The following is a 17,881-nucleotide window of genomic DNA, read 5'->3' as shown; positions in this document are numbered from 1 at the left end:
GGAGGCAGAGCAGGCCCCAAGCAGGGCACTGGCCTATGGAGAAGCTATGGCAGATGGAGAGGCTCTAGTGTCCCCTGGAGCCAGCGCTAGCTCAGCAGGGCCCAGAGCATGACACAAGGCCTGCATGACAGCAGAAAGCGCACGGGAGGCCTTAATGCCCAGGAGAGCGAGTGTGCCTGGGACCTGAAGCAGATGAGGAAGCAGGGGCAATGTCTCAGGGCACCAGTCGGAGCTGGCAGAGCTGGGCAAGCGGTGTGTGGGGGGAAGATTTTAGCAGGGCCGGAGCGGAGGCACGCAGGGAACTGGGGGCGAAGTGGTGCAGAGGAAGAGACCAGCACGCCGCAGGGACTGCAGCCAGTAGAAGAGGGAGCTGGAGCTGGGTTGGAGTCTACTCCAATCACTCAAAGAAACGCCCTCTGCAAGCAGATTAGCTGGCGGAAATGAGGGGGCCGGGGAGTCCCCGAGGTGCAGCAAGCTAGCCCCCAGGAAAGGGGTGAGCTAAGGGCAGCGCTGGAGAGAAGATGACCAAGGAGGAGAAGGCAGGTAGGCAAGGAGAGCTAAGAATTGGGCCTGGTGCAAGAGGAGGAAGAAGATGCAGTGAGAGGAAGAGCAGGCTGATAGGCAGGAGCAGCGTGAGCTGCTGCTGGAGGCGGCGCCGAGGCCAAGCAGCACAAAGAGCCTTTGGCAGCTGATCCAAAGGTTGCCGAGCGTTTGATGAGCCGTCCGTGTCTCCCACCGACACCGGGGCGGGCACTGGGGAGCGCCAGTTCGGGGGTCTCTGCGGGGCCTGCCTCGGATGGGGCGTCATTCTTCCAAAGAAAATAACGGCAAGAGGTTAGAATTCCTGCAGGGGAATGAGCCGGAGTCTAGGCCCACTGCGTGGGGTGTCGGGAAACAGATTACCCCGCGTTCCTCTCCTCTGCTTCGCTGGTGCTGCTACGGAGTCGAGAGGTTTGCTGCGTCTCTGGAACCCGCCGGCCCAGTGGGTTGTTGTGCTAGAAGAGCTGGTAGGAACATCCAGGTCGCTAACAGGTGTTGGGGGAAGTGATCCAATGTGCAGTGAGGTCCTCAGCTCTGGAGCCACAGCTCCGGGCACCAGGAGTCACCTGGGCAGCCCGGAAACCTGAGCCCTGGAGGTGCTGGGAAAGGTGGGCTGGTGTGTCACGGATTCTCCTAGAGCTCTGCCTGGAGAGGAGGACAGCAGAGTATCTCCCCTCTGCCTGCGTGTGACCCTGTGGTGCTGGGGGTGTCCTAGACACACAGGTCAGATCCTCCGCTGGGGTAGCTGGGCAGAGCGTCCCACGACGCCAGGGGTGCTACGGACAATTGGCACCACGGGCTGCCCCATGGAGACGCGGCCCGAGCAGCTAAGGCACAGCCCACGGCCAGCGCACAAGGAGGGGGCAGGACCTGACCCGGATGTTGGGAGGCAGCTCCAGGAGACCTGCAAGCCCCAACTGCCCAGTCCTGGATCTATCGAGGTAGCTCTCAGGCCTCCCGGCAGTGGATGGGTTTAGCTGCTCACCCTCTGTGCGAGGCAGGGAACGCTACCCCCAATGACAGCTGGGCGCTGAGGCCCAGGGGCGGTTGATTTGCCCAAGGGCACCCCAGCAGAGCCAGGACTAGGAGCCAGTTCTCCTGAGCCCCTGGCCAGTTCCCTACTCCATCTTTCCGGGCCTGCCTCCCCCCCGCGGATGCACCTGAGGCTCTGCGGTGGGGCTGCCAGGTAAGCCAACCCCCTGTCCACACTGGGAGGAGGTCTGGCCTGAACCAGTGCCGAAGCCTCCTGTGAAGGTGACAGTGCAGACCTATACGCTGAGGAGGCCACAGCCCAGCTGCCCGGAGCAGGATTCCCAGGCCATGAGCGGGAGCAGAGGGCCCTTCTCTTGGGTGCTGGTGGGGACCCTAAAACATCTCTGCTGAGAGCAATCTTCCATGCGGGGCTAAGGAGCGTGTCTGCTATTTGGAGGGAGGCCCAGCTTCTGGAACAGGCCTTCTCCGGAGCGCCCCAGATCCCCGGCACAGGGGGAAGAACCAGGGCTTCTTACAGCTACAGAGCCCCGGCTTCTCACGCAGGCTCTCGTGGGAGGGCCCAGCTAGCGTGTGTGCGGGTGAACGGCTCCCCCAGTGGGGGTGTGCGATGAGGGAGGCATGGGGCACTTGCTATGGGGTGGGTCCTGCTGATGGGCGTAGAGCAGATAGGAGGTCAGACTAGATGAGCACAGTTAGTCTCTGCACACCCATAGGGAACCGAGGGCCACGTGAGGCTCCCCCCTCCCTTCACCGTCCCAGCCCCGGTTGTGTCCACGTCCTCCTTAGGTTTCACGCACCTGCCCAGCTCCTCCTGCTGCCCCGTGGGCACTGGTGTGTGAGCCATGCAGCTTGGAAAGGGGGGTGGCTGGTGTCCAGACTGCCCAGAGTGCTGACACACAGGCCAGGTCCAGATGGGGAAGAGCTGGCCTGGCAAACCCCCTAGCGGAGACCCAGTTCAAAAGGGTTTGTGCCAGTTCCCTGAGCAAAGGGCGTGCAGCGGCAGCAGACTCTTATGCCCATATAACTGCCCATGCGCCGGGGCTTCAGCCAGGAGAGAAACGTCACCAAGAAATCACCCCTTGTAACTGACATTCTTATGGCCAGGTCTACACCAAAACGTCAGGTGGAGCCAGCAATGCCGCTCGGGGCGGGGTGTGTGAAAAATCCACCCCCCTGCGCAACGTCGTTACACCATCAACCTCGCGCTCGCCTCTCAATTAGCTCCAGCAACAGGAGAGCCCCTCCTGTCGCTGTAGCAAGTGTCCGCACCGACGTGCGTTTCTAGTGAAGACAGGGCCCAAGACAGCAAATCAGCCTCTAGGGAACAGCCGGCAGCTTTTTGATGAGCTGCCCGCGATCCCGCAGTGAGCCAGGAGTGGAACCCAGGAGACCTGAGTCGTAGGCCCCTCCGCTAGCCGTTGGATGTTATTCTCGGTGTTCCTGTAGCTTTAACCTCTTTGCTTGTCCTGGCCAGTTTCAATGTGACTAGACATTGAGCGGAGCATGGGGGCTGAGCATGGGGGCTGGCTGTCTCCCTCCCTGGGGTTCCCCCGGCGTATGGCCAGAGAGCAAGCAGCGCCCACTCAGCCTGCATTCGCCGGGCGACACAAGGCCAGCAATCCCCGTCTTGTCGGCCTGGCTGGGTGGAACAGTGCAGCTGTCACTGCGCCCCCTTTCCCCGCTCTACAGACCCGCCCTTCCTCCCCCTGGAACGGATGGAGTTTGGCAGACAAGGCATTTTCCGAGAGGGCGCTGCTTCTCCGCACATGCCGGCAGCGTGGGGTCTCCCAGTGCACCCTTCCAGACCAGCTTATGCATACGGCCCTTCCCAGGGAGGAAACACCGGGTGCTTAGAGGGCGGAGAAAGGCAGGACATGGCTGGGAGCGGAAGGTAGATGTTTAACCTGCAGGGGATTAACCCTTAGGACAAGCTACCCAGGGAAGGGGGGATTGAAGACATTGAGAGATGGAGAATCCAGACCGAGGCCTTTCTGGAAGATCTGCTTTGGCCAAACACAAGCGATTGGGCTCAATACAGGGGTAACGGAGCGGAATTCTCTGGCCTGGGCTACACAGGAGGTCAGGCAGGACAATCCAATGGTCCCGCCTGCCCTTAATGTCTCTGGAGCTAAGACTCTGTCTACATTGCAGAAAAGGACCCATGGCAAAGAGTCTCAGAGCCTGGGTCTGCTGACGTGGGCTCATGCTACTGGGCTAAAAATAGCCCTTTGCTTGGCCCGGAGCCCTCTCCGGTGAGGGGTCGGGTCTCAGAGCCCGGGCTCCAGCCAGAGCCCAAACCTCTAGGCTGATATTTTTAGCCTCACAGTGCGATCCCAGCAAGCCTGTGTCAGCTGACCCGGGTTCTGAGACTTTCAGCCGCACGCACGCAACCTCCGCTCGAGCAGGGCAACGGTGGGCAAGCGAACCCTTCCCCCAACCAAATGAGGGACAGATGTATCGGATGGGACAGATCCACCCCGCGACGAGTCAACCTGGCAAACTACGCCCTTTGCTCGTTGGGGAAATTCCCGCTGGGTTAAAAAAAATTGCATTTTCTGCGGGTGGAAAAATAGACTGTGTGAAGGTGGGTATATTTTTGTGGTGAACAGTAAATTATTTGTCATGTGAACATTTATTAAACTAATTCAAGAAACGATGGATGAATGCGTGGTACAAAAACCTTTCCACCTGCTTCACTGATAGCAGAGGAGGGAAGAACTAGGGGGATGAACAAACACAAAGCAAATAAGAAAACAGGAGGCTTTTGTCAGAGGGAAACATTGGCACATTGTTAACAGGCTTCGGCAGAGAGGCAACAATTTGCAAAGAGCTTTATAAAAAAAAATCCCAGGGAATTATGCAGCTGGGGGTGGGTGGGTCCAGGAAGGAGAAAACTAAAATTGGTAACTGACCAGTGATGAGTCTTCTGTAGCAGGTTCAGAGAGGTCCTGTGAAATTACCCCTGTTTTCGTCTCTTTTTCTTCCTGAGACCTACGGCAAATAACACGCCCTTTAAAAAGAGGGAATTTGGGTATTTTCTTTCGCGTAAGAGGCCCGTAATGTGCTGTGGAAAGGGTTTGCCCAGAATCACCAACATTATTCTGAATCCGATGCTTTTCAGACTGGGCGTTTCTCAAGCTAAGTGAGTCGCAAATGGCTGTTCCGGATCTGGCCTCTTCAGCTCTCCCCTGGGGCATGTAGATTTACAAACAACGGAACCAAGAAGCATGGCCAGCGTGGCCAAGCAGCTGCTGCATGCATTGTGCTGGCCGCTAAATTCTGTATCCCCAGAACACCCCAGCCCTGCAAGAGCTTCCCATTCAGCTTACAAGCATAGATGAGTCACTTCATCCACCGCTGAAATCTTAGAGGTTTTTAAGGTCAGGCTTGATAATGCCCTGGCTGGGATGATTTAGTTGGTGTTGGTCCTGCTTTGAGCAGGGGGTTGGACTAGATGACCTCCTGAGGTCTCTTCCAACCCTGATAGTCTATGATTCTATGAAATGCAGCTGCCTCTGGGGTGGAACGTGGCAGCTGTTTAATGGACCACAGCAAAACTCAAGGACAGTTTAAGTAGTTAAAAAAAAAAAGGAATCTCTTCTGCCTTTGATGCTACCCAGAGACCTGAGCCAGCAGGCTATAACTACCCGGGCTGGGTTTTAGCGAGGGCTTTGGGGCTGCAAACCCCAGGCACCACGCCCTGCCCCCCAGCGCCAACCCTCTCTTCTGTCCCCCTGGCGCCACCTCTCTTCTACGCCCTCCTGACCCCTGGCACTGCCCCCTTCCATACCCCTGACCCCCGGCACTGTCCCCCTTCCACGCCCCTGTCCCCTGGCACTGTCCCTCCCTGCCTCCAGCACTGCCCCCCCTTGCACACCCCTGACCCCCAGCACCGTCCCCCTTCCATGCCTCTGGCCCCCCGGCACTGCCCCCCCCTTCCACGCCCCTGACTACTCCCCCGGGCTCCCAGTGCAACCCTCCAACGGCACCAGGCCCAGCTGCAGGTTTGCAATCAGTGATCTGCCGGTGCAAGGCACGGGCACTAGCATGCTGGGATCCCCTGCTGGCAGCTGGCTACTAACTCACTAGCCCATCCTCCTTAGTCTCTGATACCCCCAGGACCTGGTGAGCCACCCGCTGCCTCCTCGGGTGCAGAATCACCCCCCAAAGGCCCGAAGGGAAGGATGCAGGTTCAGTGAAACGGGCAAGCTTGTCACTTACTCCAGTGCTTCCAAAGCCCCAGGGTCAAAGTCGTCCTGGGGGTCGACGGTCCGGGTGGCTTTGTGCTGCGTGGATGCCTCTTGGAGCTTCCGCTTCCCTAGCAACTCCAGCTGGAAAAGGATTTGGGGGAAGGAGGGGGGGGGTTATTTAAAGGCTGCAGATTTGCAAATGGCAGAAGGTCCAAGTGCTTGGCAGGGAGCTGTGGGCGAAGGGTGGGAATGCCGAGAAGGGAGAGCAGAGGGAGCGGGAGGCTGAATGCAGTGCTACCACCAGTGTCATGACGGCGTCCAGGGGAGATTCCCCCTCAGTGAGACCCGCCAGGCAGGGATGGTCTCTGGAGGGAAGTGGGGAAGCCCTGTTCTTTGGATCACTGATAACCGGAGTGGCTAAAGCACCCGGGAATGTGCCCAGCTATGCACCAGCCGGGCAAGGGATCTGCCTGCCGTCCCTGTGCAGCTTCTGCTTGCGGTGGGGCTCTCTGCCCCCCTCTAGTGGCAGCTCACGGGAGCCTGCTCCTGGCATCCAAGCTGCTGAGGTTCCCCGGTTCGATCCCCGTTGCCGACGCCCCGCCCACCCAGGCCGCGCTCACCGTGGTCAGCTTCTGCAGCGCGGCGAAGCGCTCTTCCCATGTGGTGGTGGATTTCTCAAAGGCGTTGTGCCTTTTCAGCAGCTTCTCGACGCTGTCCATGGTCTGTCCATAGTCGCCGCTGGCCAGGTACGGCTCCTTGGCGATCAGCCAGGCCTCGGCCACCGAGGCGTCCCTGGAGAACTGGCACACTTCCAGCACTGCCGCGGAGAGAGCAGAGGGGCGCGTTACACGCCCGCACCAGGTGGGGGGCAGCAGGGCCAGTCTCTGCGCTGGGGCTGGCTGGCTCCCCCAGCCAATGCTTCCCCCCACCCCCTTCTCCTGGGAGCCGCCTATAAATGATTTGTTGCTGCAGCCGACAGGCCAGATTTCCCAGAGCTCCCATTTCCCAGAGCTCAGTGTGCTGGGGCCGGGTGGGTGCTAAGCACCTGGAGGTCTGGGTGAAGTCCTAGCAGCTTCCTGGTGCCCACCGACCCTCCCCCACCACCGACATGCCCGTGTGGCACTCACACAGGCGGAGCCAGTCCCAGTGTCTGTCCCACATCTCCATCATCTCACGCCTCTTCTCCGTCAGCTGCAGCAGCTTCTCCTTGATCTGGAAGGGGAGAGAGGAGAGAAATAACCACAGCGTTTTCCACTCCCGGCTCTGGCGAGTGTCTCTGTAACTGGCTCTACAGATCTGCCTCGTGCTGCTCCGGAGGGCCCTCAGGCGGGAAACCGCCATCGGATGTTGCTTTACATGGAGCATCCAGGATACGCTGGGCACTTTGCAGGCTCTGAACGAGGGATGACACCGCCGCCGCGGGGTCGGGAAATGGGGGGAGGGGCTCACCATGGACAGTTTTGATGGAAAGAAAAAAGTTCATTTTGAATGTACATTTTCCAGGGAAAATGTTGCGGTTTTGATGAAAAAAAAAAAAACGCACCCGGGAAACCAAAATATTTCCATTCAGCAATGCTGCCGCGGTGCCTCATGGGAGTTGTAGTTCGGGTGCGCCATGCTCCCATTGTCTGTGGTGGGCTGGGCTCACCAGCCAGACTACCTCCCCCATGAGGGATCACAGTGGGAGGCGCAGGTGCAGTGCACCCTGGGAGATGTAGTTGGGCTAGGCTGCCCTGCCCATAGAAGTGAGAGCATGAGGCATCGTGCTCCTCACCTCGGCGCCTGCTTGGTGTCTGCGCTGCAGCAGCTTCTTCCCCAGGTCGACGCAGCTGGCGAAGCTCTTCTGCCTGGTTTCAATCTCGGACTTGATCCCCTGGTGGTATTTCATCAGCAACTCCACGGACGAGACATCTCTGCATAGGGTTTTGATCAGACAGTCCCTTTTTTAAGCCCTTTCCCTGCCGTCCTGACTTTTTTTGGCAAGAGTGGGCAGTTGGTAACAGCAAACGGGACAAATGACCACTTTCGCCAAAAAAAAAAAAAAAAAAAAAAAGTGGGGTGTGGAGGAACATGTGGGGGGGGTGTGTGCGAGGGGTGATGCCAGCCCTGCACAGGGGGAGGCAGGGCTCGGTCAGGGGACAGGCAGGGCTTGGGTGAGCAGTGACGCCAGTCGTGCGTGGGGGGGGGAGTGGTGGGAGGGGCTTGGCTCAGGCAAGCGGCATGGGCCAGCCCTGTGTGGGGAAGTGGGTTTGAGTGAGAGGCTCGGGCCAGCCCCATGCACGGGGAAGAAGGGCTCAGGTTAACCCCACATGGTGTCCCATTTTCCCTTTGGGAAATACGGTCACCCTGTCTCTACAGAACAGGAGACTTGCAAAGTTCAGGGCTGCTTCTCAGCCTCTGATGAGTCTCAGGTGAGGATTTAAAAGCTGGGAATAGAGACGCCCCCGTGGCATGTCGGACCCTGTATGGGCCATTCCCCCTCAGTGGCGATTTACCTGGGCTTCTCCTGGGTTTCGATCTGCCGGGTGATGCTCTCCATCCAAGACAGGAGGTCCCGGACCATGCTGAAGAAGCGGAATTTCTCGGCCGTGTCCACCAGCTGTGCCCGCCGCCCACTGCAGGCATCCAGCAGGGCCTTCCAGGCCCTCACCACCTCCTGCTCTTGCCTCTGGATCACGTCGGCTTTTTCCCCCGCATAGGCTGTCTGCAGCCGCGCTGCTACCTCCCGGAACTGCTGGACCTGCCGGAGAGAGCACGGGGAAACGTGGCCAAGGGGGGGAAAGCCACGACTCCTGGGCCCCATTCCACCATCTGCCTGTAGTCCCATCACAATTCCCGTCTGTCAGACAGGGCTGATCCCATAGAGACAGGGAAGTGGTAAATAACAACAAGGACGGGTCACTTGGTAAGCTGGGCACACGCAAACGACGTGTATTTTGATATGGCCAAATGCAAGGTTCTATATCTAGGAACAAGGAATGCAGCCCCCAGCTACAGAACCGGGAAAGCGGGGCCTCTGAAAGGGACTTGGGCATCACCCTGGACAAGCAACTCAGCATGAGCTGCCAGGGTGATGCTGCAACTGGGAGGATGAACGTGAGAATACTGAGTAGGACTAGGCAGGCGGTATTGTGGCTGTGTACGGCATTAGTGGCACCGTTCCTGGAGACCGAGTCCAGTTCCGGCGCCCACCCTGCTCCAAGGACGTTGAAAACCAGGGAAGGGCCCAGGAAAGAGCTCCAGGGCGATGTGAGGTCTGGGAACCGGCCGTGCAGCAGGAGACTGGAGGGGCTCAGGCTGGTTAGTTTATTCAGCACAAGGCTGAGAGCTGACTCGATCCTGCTCTATTGGGCTGGGCAGGAGATTTCTGCTAGCAGGGGGCTCTGTAATCTAGTCCAGCGGTTCTCAAACTTCACTGCACCGCGACCCCCCTTCTGACAACAAAAATTACTACACGACCCCAGGAGAGGGGACCGAAGCCTGAGCCCGCCCGAGCCTCGTCGCCCCTGGCGGAGGTGGAGCCCAAGGGCTTCAACCCCGTGTGGGGGGGACCTGTAACCTGAGCCCCCCACCCAGGGCTGAAGCCCTCGGGCTCCGCTTCAGCCCCGGGCCCCAGCAAGTCTAACGCCAGCCCTGGTGACCCCATTAAAACAGGGTCGCGACCCACTTGAAGTCCCGGCCCACAGTTTGAGAACTGCTGATCTGACGCCGTCCAAGTGAGAGCCAGCGGCTGGGAGCTGAAGTCAGCAACATTCCAGCTTGAAATGAGATGCAGATGTTTAGCAGGGAACAGATCGCCCAGGGCAGGGCAGGTTCTCCAACCCTGGTCTGGCATCTATAAATCCAGGCTGGATGGCCCCTCTCGAAGCTCTGCTCCAGCTCAGCCCGGTGTTCTGGGCTGGTCGCAGGGATCCCTGGGGGAGACTCTCTGGCTGGTTTACAGGAGCTCAGAGTGGGCTTGTCTGGCCCTGTAATCCATGCATCACCTACGAGCCACGTTCCGCGGCTGGTGGCCTACAGGTGGAAGGGAGCGTGGCCTAGCGAACCCCAAGCAGGGCAGACACGGCCCCTCATTTCCCCCAGCTAATCACACCACAGGGAAAACACTCCCCAGCGAGCCATGGTGCTGCTGTGACAGGAGCGGCTGGCAATAAGGCAGCCCAGGGGCATTGCCGGCAGACGCTCTATCGTGGCAGAGCGGAGTCTGATCCCAGACCCCCGGAGCTCTAGGGGCCCTGAGCTCCTGCAGTGGGGGAGCTGTACCTGCCCCTCCAGCAGGCGGATGTCGCGCTCGAAGGCCGTGTGCATGCGGTGGAAGGACTCAGCGGTGTGGGCGTCCTGGCCCAGCTCCGCGGGCAGCTCCCGCTGCTTCTCCTGGATGAACCCCAGGATCTCAGTGCCATCGTAGAAGTACTTGTGCAGCTCGTAGGAGGTGGTCAGCAGCTGCATGCGCGTGTCAATGAGCTCCAGCAGGTCGGCCCAGCTCTCGTTCAGCCCGTCCTTCCACTCGGCCAGGGTGGCGGCCTCCGAGTGGCCAGCATCGATCAGCTGCTCGATGACCAGGTTCACGTTGTCCACACGCTCCTGCCCCACGCTGCCCGTCTCCCGCGCAAAGTCCCGGAACTTCTCCCGCAGCAGCTGGCGGAGAAACAGTCCTCACCGGGGCGCTCTCCTCCCAGTGGCGGATTAGCCACTGGGCCAATGGGGCTGTGCCCAGGGGCCCCAGCCAACTGGGGGGCCTGGCCCCCGATCCGCTCCACCCACCCGGCACTCCTGCAGGGAAGCGGAGCAAGCCCCCATGCCCTGACCCCATTTCCCCGGTAGGAGCACCGGGATGTGGGTGGTGGGGCCCCCTCTTGCTCTGGCCCAGGGCCCCACAGAACAGTAATCCACCTCTGTCTCCTCCATACCCCCGTCACGCCCACCTCACCATGGGCATGCTCCTCTGTACAGCCCCCACCCCCATCCTGGGTGCGCTGCTCTGTACACCCCCCCCTCGCCCTGGGAGCGTTCCTCCTCCCTCTGCCCCCATGGCCAGGCTGCCCTACCACGCTCTTTCCAGAAAGATGCCCCCTCCCCGCCAGGCTACAGAAAGCTCCCGCCTCACGATGCAAACACCGGGCAGGCGTCCCAGGCCGGGGCAGCCGTGCATTCGGCGAGGCGCTGTGTCCCAAGCCGTGCCCTCTGCCCTGCACGCTAACTCACCGTGACATGGTCGTAGTCCTGCCCCATCTCCTGGGAGGAGGCGGCCAGGTCGCGCTCCGCGATCCACTGCTCCAGGTCGTCCACCTCCCGCTTCAGCTGGAACAGGTGGTACATGTTCTCCAGCCTGTGCCGGCGCTTCTCCGCCAGGTCCTTCAGCCCTGCATACTGCTTATCCACCCGCCCCTGCAGCCGGATGATCTCCTCCCTGGGAGGTACAGACAGCAGACAGGTCAGGGACCATGGCGGCCGGGAGCCCCGCCGTTCGGAAGACGTTGGCGTTCCCAATCGGAACCAAAACAAGGGTCCAAATTTCCCACAACACAAAATGTTAAAATAAAAAGTGCTTGGGGGAAATGGAACTGTCCCAATTTCAACCTTTAGAAACAACGTCTCTTATATGGTAACTTACAATACAATCCCAAATCAACCAAGTGCTCGGGATGGCCTGGTCTGATAGGATCAAACCGGGATGTTCCCATTCTTTTTCAAAAGGAAATGTCATCCAAATCCACACGTTCACAGAGAAAGTTTCAACCTTTCCAGACGACTGTACCCCTTTCAGCAGTCTGATTTGTCTTGTGTACCCCCAAGTTTCACCTCACTTAAAAGCTACTTGCTTGCAAAACCAGACATAAAAATACAAAAGTGTCACAGCACATTATTACTTACAAATTGCTGACTTTCTCCTTACTACCATATGATTATAAAATAAATTGATTGGAATATAAATATTGTACTTACACGTCAGTGTCTAGTATAGAGCAGTATAAACACATTGTCTGTATGAAATGTTAGTTTGCACTGACTTCGTTAGTGCTTTTTATAGAATCATCGAATCAGGGTTCGAAGGGACCTCAGGAGGTCATCTCGTCCAACCCCCTGCTCAAAGCAGGACCAATCCCCAACTAAATCATCCCCGCCAGGGCTTTGTCAAGCTTGACCTTAAAAACCTCTAAGGAAGGAGATTCCATCACCTCCCTAGGGAACCCATTCCAGTGCTTCACCACCCTCCTAGTGAAATAGTGTTTCCTAATATCCAACCTAGACCTCCCCCACTGCAACTTGAGACCATTGCTCCTTGTTCTGTCATCTGCCACCACTGGGAACAGTCTAGATCCATCCTTTTTGGAACCCCCCCTCAGGTAGTTGAAAGCAGCTATCAAATCCCCCCTCACTCTTCTCTGCTGCAGACTAAATAACCCCAGTTCCCTCAGCCTCTCCTCATAAGTCATGTGCTCCAGCCCCCTAATCATTTTTGTTGCCCTCCGCTGGACTCTTTCCAATTTTTCCACATCCTTCTTGTAGTGTGGGGCCCAAAACTGGACACAGTACTCCAGATGAGGCCTCACCAATGTCGAATAGAGGGGAACGATCACGTCCCTCGATCTGCTCGCAATGCCCCTACTTATGTAGCCTGCTGTAAAACTAGGCAAATATTTAGATGAGTTGATGTACCCCCTGGAAGACCTCTATGTACCCCAGGGGTATTCATACCCCTGGTTGAGAACCACTGGTCCACACGACAGAGACTTCCCTGCTGTCCCGGATGACACCAGCGAAACTGACCGAAGCACCCGTCTCCCAGCTTAGCTGCACCGACACTGGAGGTTTTGCTGGCTTTTCCCACTCTTAGCTGACATAGCTATGCCGGCAAATCTTCCTAGTGTAAACTAAGCCTCAGTTTCAACAAAATAGCAGGGCAGGGCCTGTCTTTTCCTTCCGTGTCTGCCCAGCGCCTGGGCCCTGGCAGGGGCTCCTCGGTGCTGCGATAATACAAATTAATAATAAAGTCCCGAGGGAAACCGTGTCTGTTGGAGAATATGTAAGCAGCTGTGTTCAGGACAGCCAAAGCCAGCATGGCTCAGGGGGCACGGCACTGGGCTGGGAGTCAGGAGACCCGAGTTCATAGATTCCACCTCCTAAAGGACCATGTGATCATCTCATCTGACCTCCCGTATAACACAGGCCAGAGACCGGCCCTGAATTAATTCCTGGCTGAGCTTGTACAACAATATCCCATCTGGATTTAAACATTGGAAGTGATGGAGAATCCACCACCACCTTTGTTCCAATGGCTAATGATTCTCACTGTTAAACATTGACACCTTATTTCCAGTCTGAATTTGTCCAGCTTCAACTTCCAGCCACTGGACCCTGTTAGGCCTTTCTCTGCTAGACGGAAGAGCCCATTGCTAAATATTTGTTCCCCACATCGGTACGTACAGACTGGGATCAGGTCAACCCTTAACCAGCCTTCCCTTTGTTAAGCTAAATAGATTGAGCCTCTTGAGGGTTAAATTCCTAGATCAACCACTGACCTGCTGGGTGACTTTGGGCAAGTCCATTCCCCTCTCAGTGACTCTATTTCCCCTCCCAGCCCGGTCTGTTTAGAATGTGAGATCTTCGGGGCAGGGCCTGTCTCTCACTGTGTGTCCGTGCAGCGCCTGCCCCCCAGGGCCATGATCTCAGCGGGGGGAGGGCCTGTCTCTCACTGTGTGTGCAGCGCCTGGCACAACAGGGCCCTGATCTCAGCTGGGGCAGGGCCTGTCTCTCGCTGTGTGTCTGTGCAGCGCCTGGCACAATGGGGCCATGATCTCAGCTGGGGCAGGGCCTGTCTCTCGCTGTGTGTCTGTGCAGTGCCCGGCACAACAGGGCCCTGATCTCACCTGGGGCCTCTCTGTGCTACTGTAATGCCAACAATAAGTCTGGCATTCCCAGCAAACAGCATCATTAAAGGGAAACTTGCTAGAACATTTAGTAACCCCCAACATCCCAGCCAAACCTCTGCTTCAGAGCTACCAGACATGCTAGTTACTCTGCATCCTGTCTAGCAGCTGACGGCCCAGGGATCCCAAGGAGAGTTGCTGGTCATTCTGCATAGGAAGGTTCCCTTTATAAACAGTTCCTATGAGGTGAGTCAGTGTGTGATGTAAAAATAACAGGAGTACTTGTGGCACCTTAGAGACTAACAAATTTATTAGAGCATAAGCTTTCGTGGGCTACAACCCACTTCTTCGGATGCATATAGAGTGTGTGATGTGTTGATGTTTTAATGAATGGCTCATCAGCTGATGCAGATTGTTACAGAACCAGCAGGCAGTTCACAGCCACGGTTTATAAGACCTTCTGATATGGCCTATAGCCACCTGCAACACATCCTGCTCACGGGCCAAGCAGCTATTAACCCTTTACAAATGGCACCTTAATATGATGTGGGACAGATTTGCGCTTAGCCCACACGGTAGAGGCCAGGAGCCAAAGGCCCTGGATTGGGCATCTCTGAGTGGAACGGGAGTCCTGCCAGCTGGCTGTCTCTCTGCCTGTCTGTGCAGCCGGACACTCCCGGGTAGACACCGAGGGAACTCCCAGCTCTGGTGGATTTACCCTCGCTAGCTTTGATCGAGCTAGCCCGCTAAATACAGCGATATGGCCGCGGTGGCATGGGCAGCAGGAGGGGCTAGCCGCCCCTAGTGCTATCCCGTCCGAGACCCAAGGTACCTACCCGGGCCACTCGCCTATCCCACTGCCGTGCTGCCATGGCCACGCTGCTCTCTGGAGGGTGCTAGCTCGGACAGGGACAGTGCATATAGATCTGCCTCTAGCTGTAATGTAGACGTACTCCGAACCTACACAGCAGAGCGGACAGAGCTGGTGCTAGCCCCTGCACGTTTATGGGCGCAAGGAGCAGGAATCGAAGCAGCTAGCGAGAGCTGGCAGGCAGGCCGCCCGCCACCCCAGTGTCCTTAGATGGATGGGTCAGTGCTCCGGTATTAAGGGGCTCCCCTGCCCGGTTCATACGCACCCCTCCGGATGACCCGTGGAGAGCAGCGTCTGCGCCCTGCCAGCCAGCTGCTTGATGTTTTTGCCATAATCCTCCATGGTGCGCTGCTGGCGGAGATGTCTCTTCAGCATCACGATGCTGCTCTCTTCATCCTGCAACCAGACAGGGTTAGCACCGGGAGGGGCGGGGGGGTTGCCAGAGCCCACGCGCATCTGGGTAAACATTCCGGTTCTGATGCTCCACTGCCCCGCGCTGGCCAGACGTCGGGGCAGAACGCGGGCGACAAAGCTGGGAACTGGGCCCTCGCTTGTTCAAAGGGGCACCTGCCATTCTGGCCTCCACGCAAACTAGTGCCAAGCACAGGATTCCTGCCAGGCTGCCTTGTCCCAGCCATTTCCAATCAGGGGGGTTGCAACCTCCCTTTGGGGTGCTCGTGCTAAGAGTGTGTGCGTCTTGCTGCACTCGGGAAGCCACGTGCAGTACATGGCCAGAGCAACCAGTGCTGCCAAACTGCACAATAGTTATGGGTTTTTCTTAAATCCCCAGCTCCTGGAGTCACGTGATTACCCGGCTTTCAGGAGAGCGTTTCCTAGCACCCGCGGTTATGGAGAAAAGCTGGAAATCATGAGCCAAGTGTGACCCTCACAGCTTAGAAACCAGAAGGCAACTAAAATAATAACAACGCTGCCACCCAGCTTTCATCGTCAGTAGATCTCAAAGTGCTGTATGAAGGAGGTTGGCATCATTATCTCCATTGCACAGAGGGGAAACTGAGGCACAGAAAAGGGAAGTCACCCTGCAGCAGAGCAAAGAATAGAACCTAGATCTCCTGAGTCCCCACCCAACACGCTGGCCACTAAGCCACCCTGCCTTCCCCTAGCCAACCCTTAGTATTTATTTTAAATCTCATGATATCGGGGGCCCTGGCTCATGATTGGGGTTGGCTGATGCTGAACCATTCTTATTGTTCTGATAAAGCCCAGGAACAAAGGTGCGTATTGGGGAGCACCATCTACTGGCACCTGATCTACTAAGTACCTAGTTACGCATCTACAGACTTCTCTGTGTTACAACGCGCCCCTGGACCAGCCATCTGGTCTCAGGTGGGCCACACCCAGGCTGGGCTTTTTTCAATTGCAGTGACACACAAACAATCCCACAATGTTCGGCAAGGACAAAATCAGCCTGTTGTATGGAATGACCAGGCCTGGCTCTGAGGGAAATGGCCTAAATCTCCAAGCGGAAATCCTCACCCCTGCTCTGGCCTCTTTGCACCAGGTGAAAGGACGGAAGCAGTGCAAATGGGTTCTCAAAGCCCTGGCTTGGCGAAGGGTCTGTCGGTGGGCAGGATAGAACCTGGGACTTCTGAAGCTTAGTGTATGTGGCTCTTAGCTAAGGCTGTAGCAGACTCACCAATCTCTAGCTGGACTAGATGCAACTAGAGGGGGCAGAGTGCCATGCCCAGCAGGCATGGATCACACGGGCTGTCCTCTGAAGAACCCCCTCACAGGCCCTGGTATAGGGAGCAGCCAGGGATGTGGCTGGGGCACACAGCGATGTGAGGGCAGCCCAGGGAGACTGTTGTAACTTAAACAGGCCCCTAGGGCTAAGTTACACCCGAGCCTCTGTGGACCCCAGGATCAGGAGGTCAGAAATGTGACTTAAAGCCACCTTTGTGCAGCCTCCTCCTGGGCTGAGTGTTCTTTGCTGATGGTTAGATTCAGGGATGTGAGAGGGGGGAAGAGGCGGCGTGGGGGCGGGGATTCAGGGGAAGGGGTAGTGCGGGAGTGGGGGCTCAGGGAGAAGGGGTAGCATGTGGGTGGGGCCTCGGGGGAAATGCAGGGGGACGGGGCTTCAGTTTGGGTGCCACTGGCCCCCCCACTTTTAGGGACTTTCTGCTGCTCCTGAGAGGAAAGCTCCTGTAGGGAAACAATAACGCCCAGACCCCAGTGCGCTGACCGCGGCGGGACCGTGCCTGCTCTCTGCGTGTTTTATTGCTAAGCTCCAGCTGGTCTCACCTGTGGCTTCTCATCAGCCACCACGTAGAGTTCTTGCTCGCTGATCCAGGCCTCTGCCTCGCCGACGTCCAGGTAGTACTGCTGGGCCTCATTCGCCTGCTGCAGCCGCCGCCACCTCCTCCCCGTCTCCTCCTGCAAAGTGCTCCACGACTCCTTCAGCACCCGCCGCCGCTCCTCCACGGTACTGCAGTCCCCGTCGGCCGCCGCCACCGTGCGCTCGGCCCTGCGCAGGACGTCCTCCACCCGCGGGGAACGGCCTGCGATCTCCTTCTGGAGTGTCTAGCGGGGAAGAGCCCGCGTCACCGCCCAGAAACACGCCCACTGCCCCGCGGGCATCGTGAAGGCCCAGCGGAGGGGACGGCAGGAGTTCTACATTCACATGGGCACGCTCGCTGCTTCCCAGCTAACCACCCCGATTGCAGGGCAGAAGTGGCTTTTTCCTGCTCGGCTGGTGTGCGGGCAATGAACGTGTCCGGCTAGTGCCCCGGCACTGGGAAACTGGGACACAAAGATTGGTTTAAATCTCGTCTTTTTTTCCTGCATTTGTACAGCACCTAGCGCAACGGGGGCCTGGTCCTAGGCTCGATGATAATACAGCTAGTCAATAATAATATCAAAATACCCACAGAGACAGAGGCCCCGGAGTGTCACCACAACTAAGGGGTGGGAGGGGCTGGTGTGTGTGTGTGTGTGTGTGTGTGTGTGTGTGAAGGGGTACGTGCCAAGGAGCAGGAGGATGGTGCTGAAGCATATGGCTAGTGATGGGGTCACACTCCGCAGGGAAGGGATGAGCCAGGTGGCCGCTAGCTCCGCCCACGGCCTTGGTCTGTAGCAATGGGACCGTAACCATCTGACTTCAGCATCGTTGACACGCTCCGGGCCTGCACGCGGGAGGAAAGAGATGTATGGTGCCCTCTGGCTCTCCTGTGCTGCCTAGGGAGTCTGGGCGCCCAACTGCCATTCGTTTTAATGGAAAATGAGTGTCCAAATCTCCTAGGGCTGAAAGCCTCAGTTTACACGGCTCGTCAAGGTGAGTGTTACCAGACTCCTAGGGGATGCATCTGGGGCCAGGTCCTAGCCACGTCCTGAACGCCTCTAGAAAGGCCCATTTAGCCTTTTGCTGCCCGGCTTTGATCTCAGTGTTGGAATGAGCA

At 57.7% G+C, this 17,881-nt stretch overlaps 1 protein-coding gene across 1 annotated transcript in view; it reads right to left on the bottom strand.

Annotated features, from left to right (window-relative positions):
* SPTB (spectrin beta, erythrocytic) overlaps positions 1-17,881 on the bottom strand; it is a 105,691-nt gene that overhangs the window by 18,002 nt on the left and 69,808 nt on the right. The window contains exons 23-32 of the mRNA XM_065403173.1: positions 16,728-17,006; positions 14,731-14,861; positions 10,929-11,133; positions 9,987-10,361; positions 8,219-8,463; positions 7,498-7,636; positions 6,851-6,935; positions 6,344-6,540; positions 5,755-5,864; positions 4,446-4,524 (exon numbers count right to left, since the gene is read on the bottom strand). Coding sequence (XP_065259245.1) covers positions 4,446-4,524; positions 5,755-5,864; positions 6,344-6,540; positions 6,851-6,935; positions 7,498-7,636; positions 8,219-8,463; positions 9,987-10,361; positions 10,929-11,133; positions 14,731-14,861; positions 16,728-17,006 — 1,845 coding nt within the window. The remainder of the gene's footprint in view (positions 1-4,445; positions 4,525-5,754; positions 5,865-6,343; positions 6,541-6,850; positions 6,936-7,497; positions 7,637-8,218; positions 8,464-9,986; positions 10,362-10,928; positions 11,134-14,730; positions 14,862-16,727; positions 17,007-17,881) is intronic.

Source organism: Emys orbicularis, chromosome 4, assembly GCF_028017835.1.
Source record: "Emys orbicularis isolate rEmyOrb1 chromosome 4, rEmyOrb1.hap1, whole genome shotgun sequence".
NCBI classification, from domain to species: Eukaryota; Metazoa; Chordata; order Testudines; family Emydidae; genus Emys; species Emys orbicularis.
The sequence above is the reverse complement of the archived record's forward strand: the minus strand, read 5'-3'. Positions and strand labels throughout refer to the sequence as shown.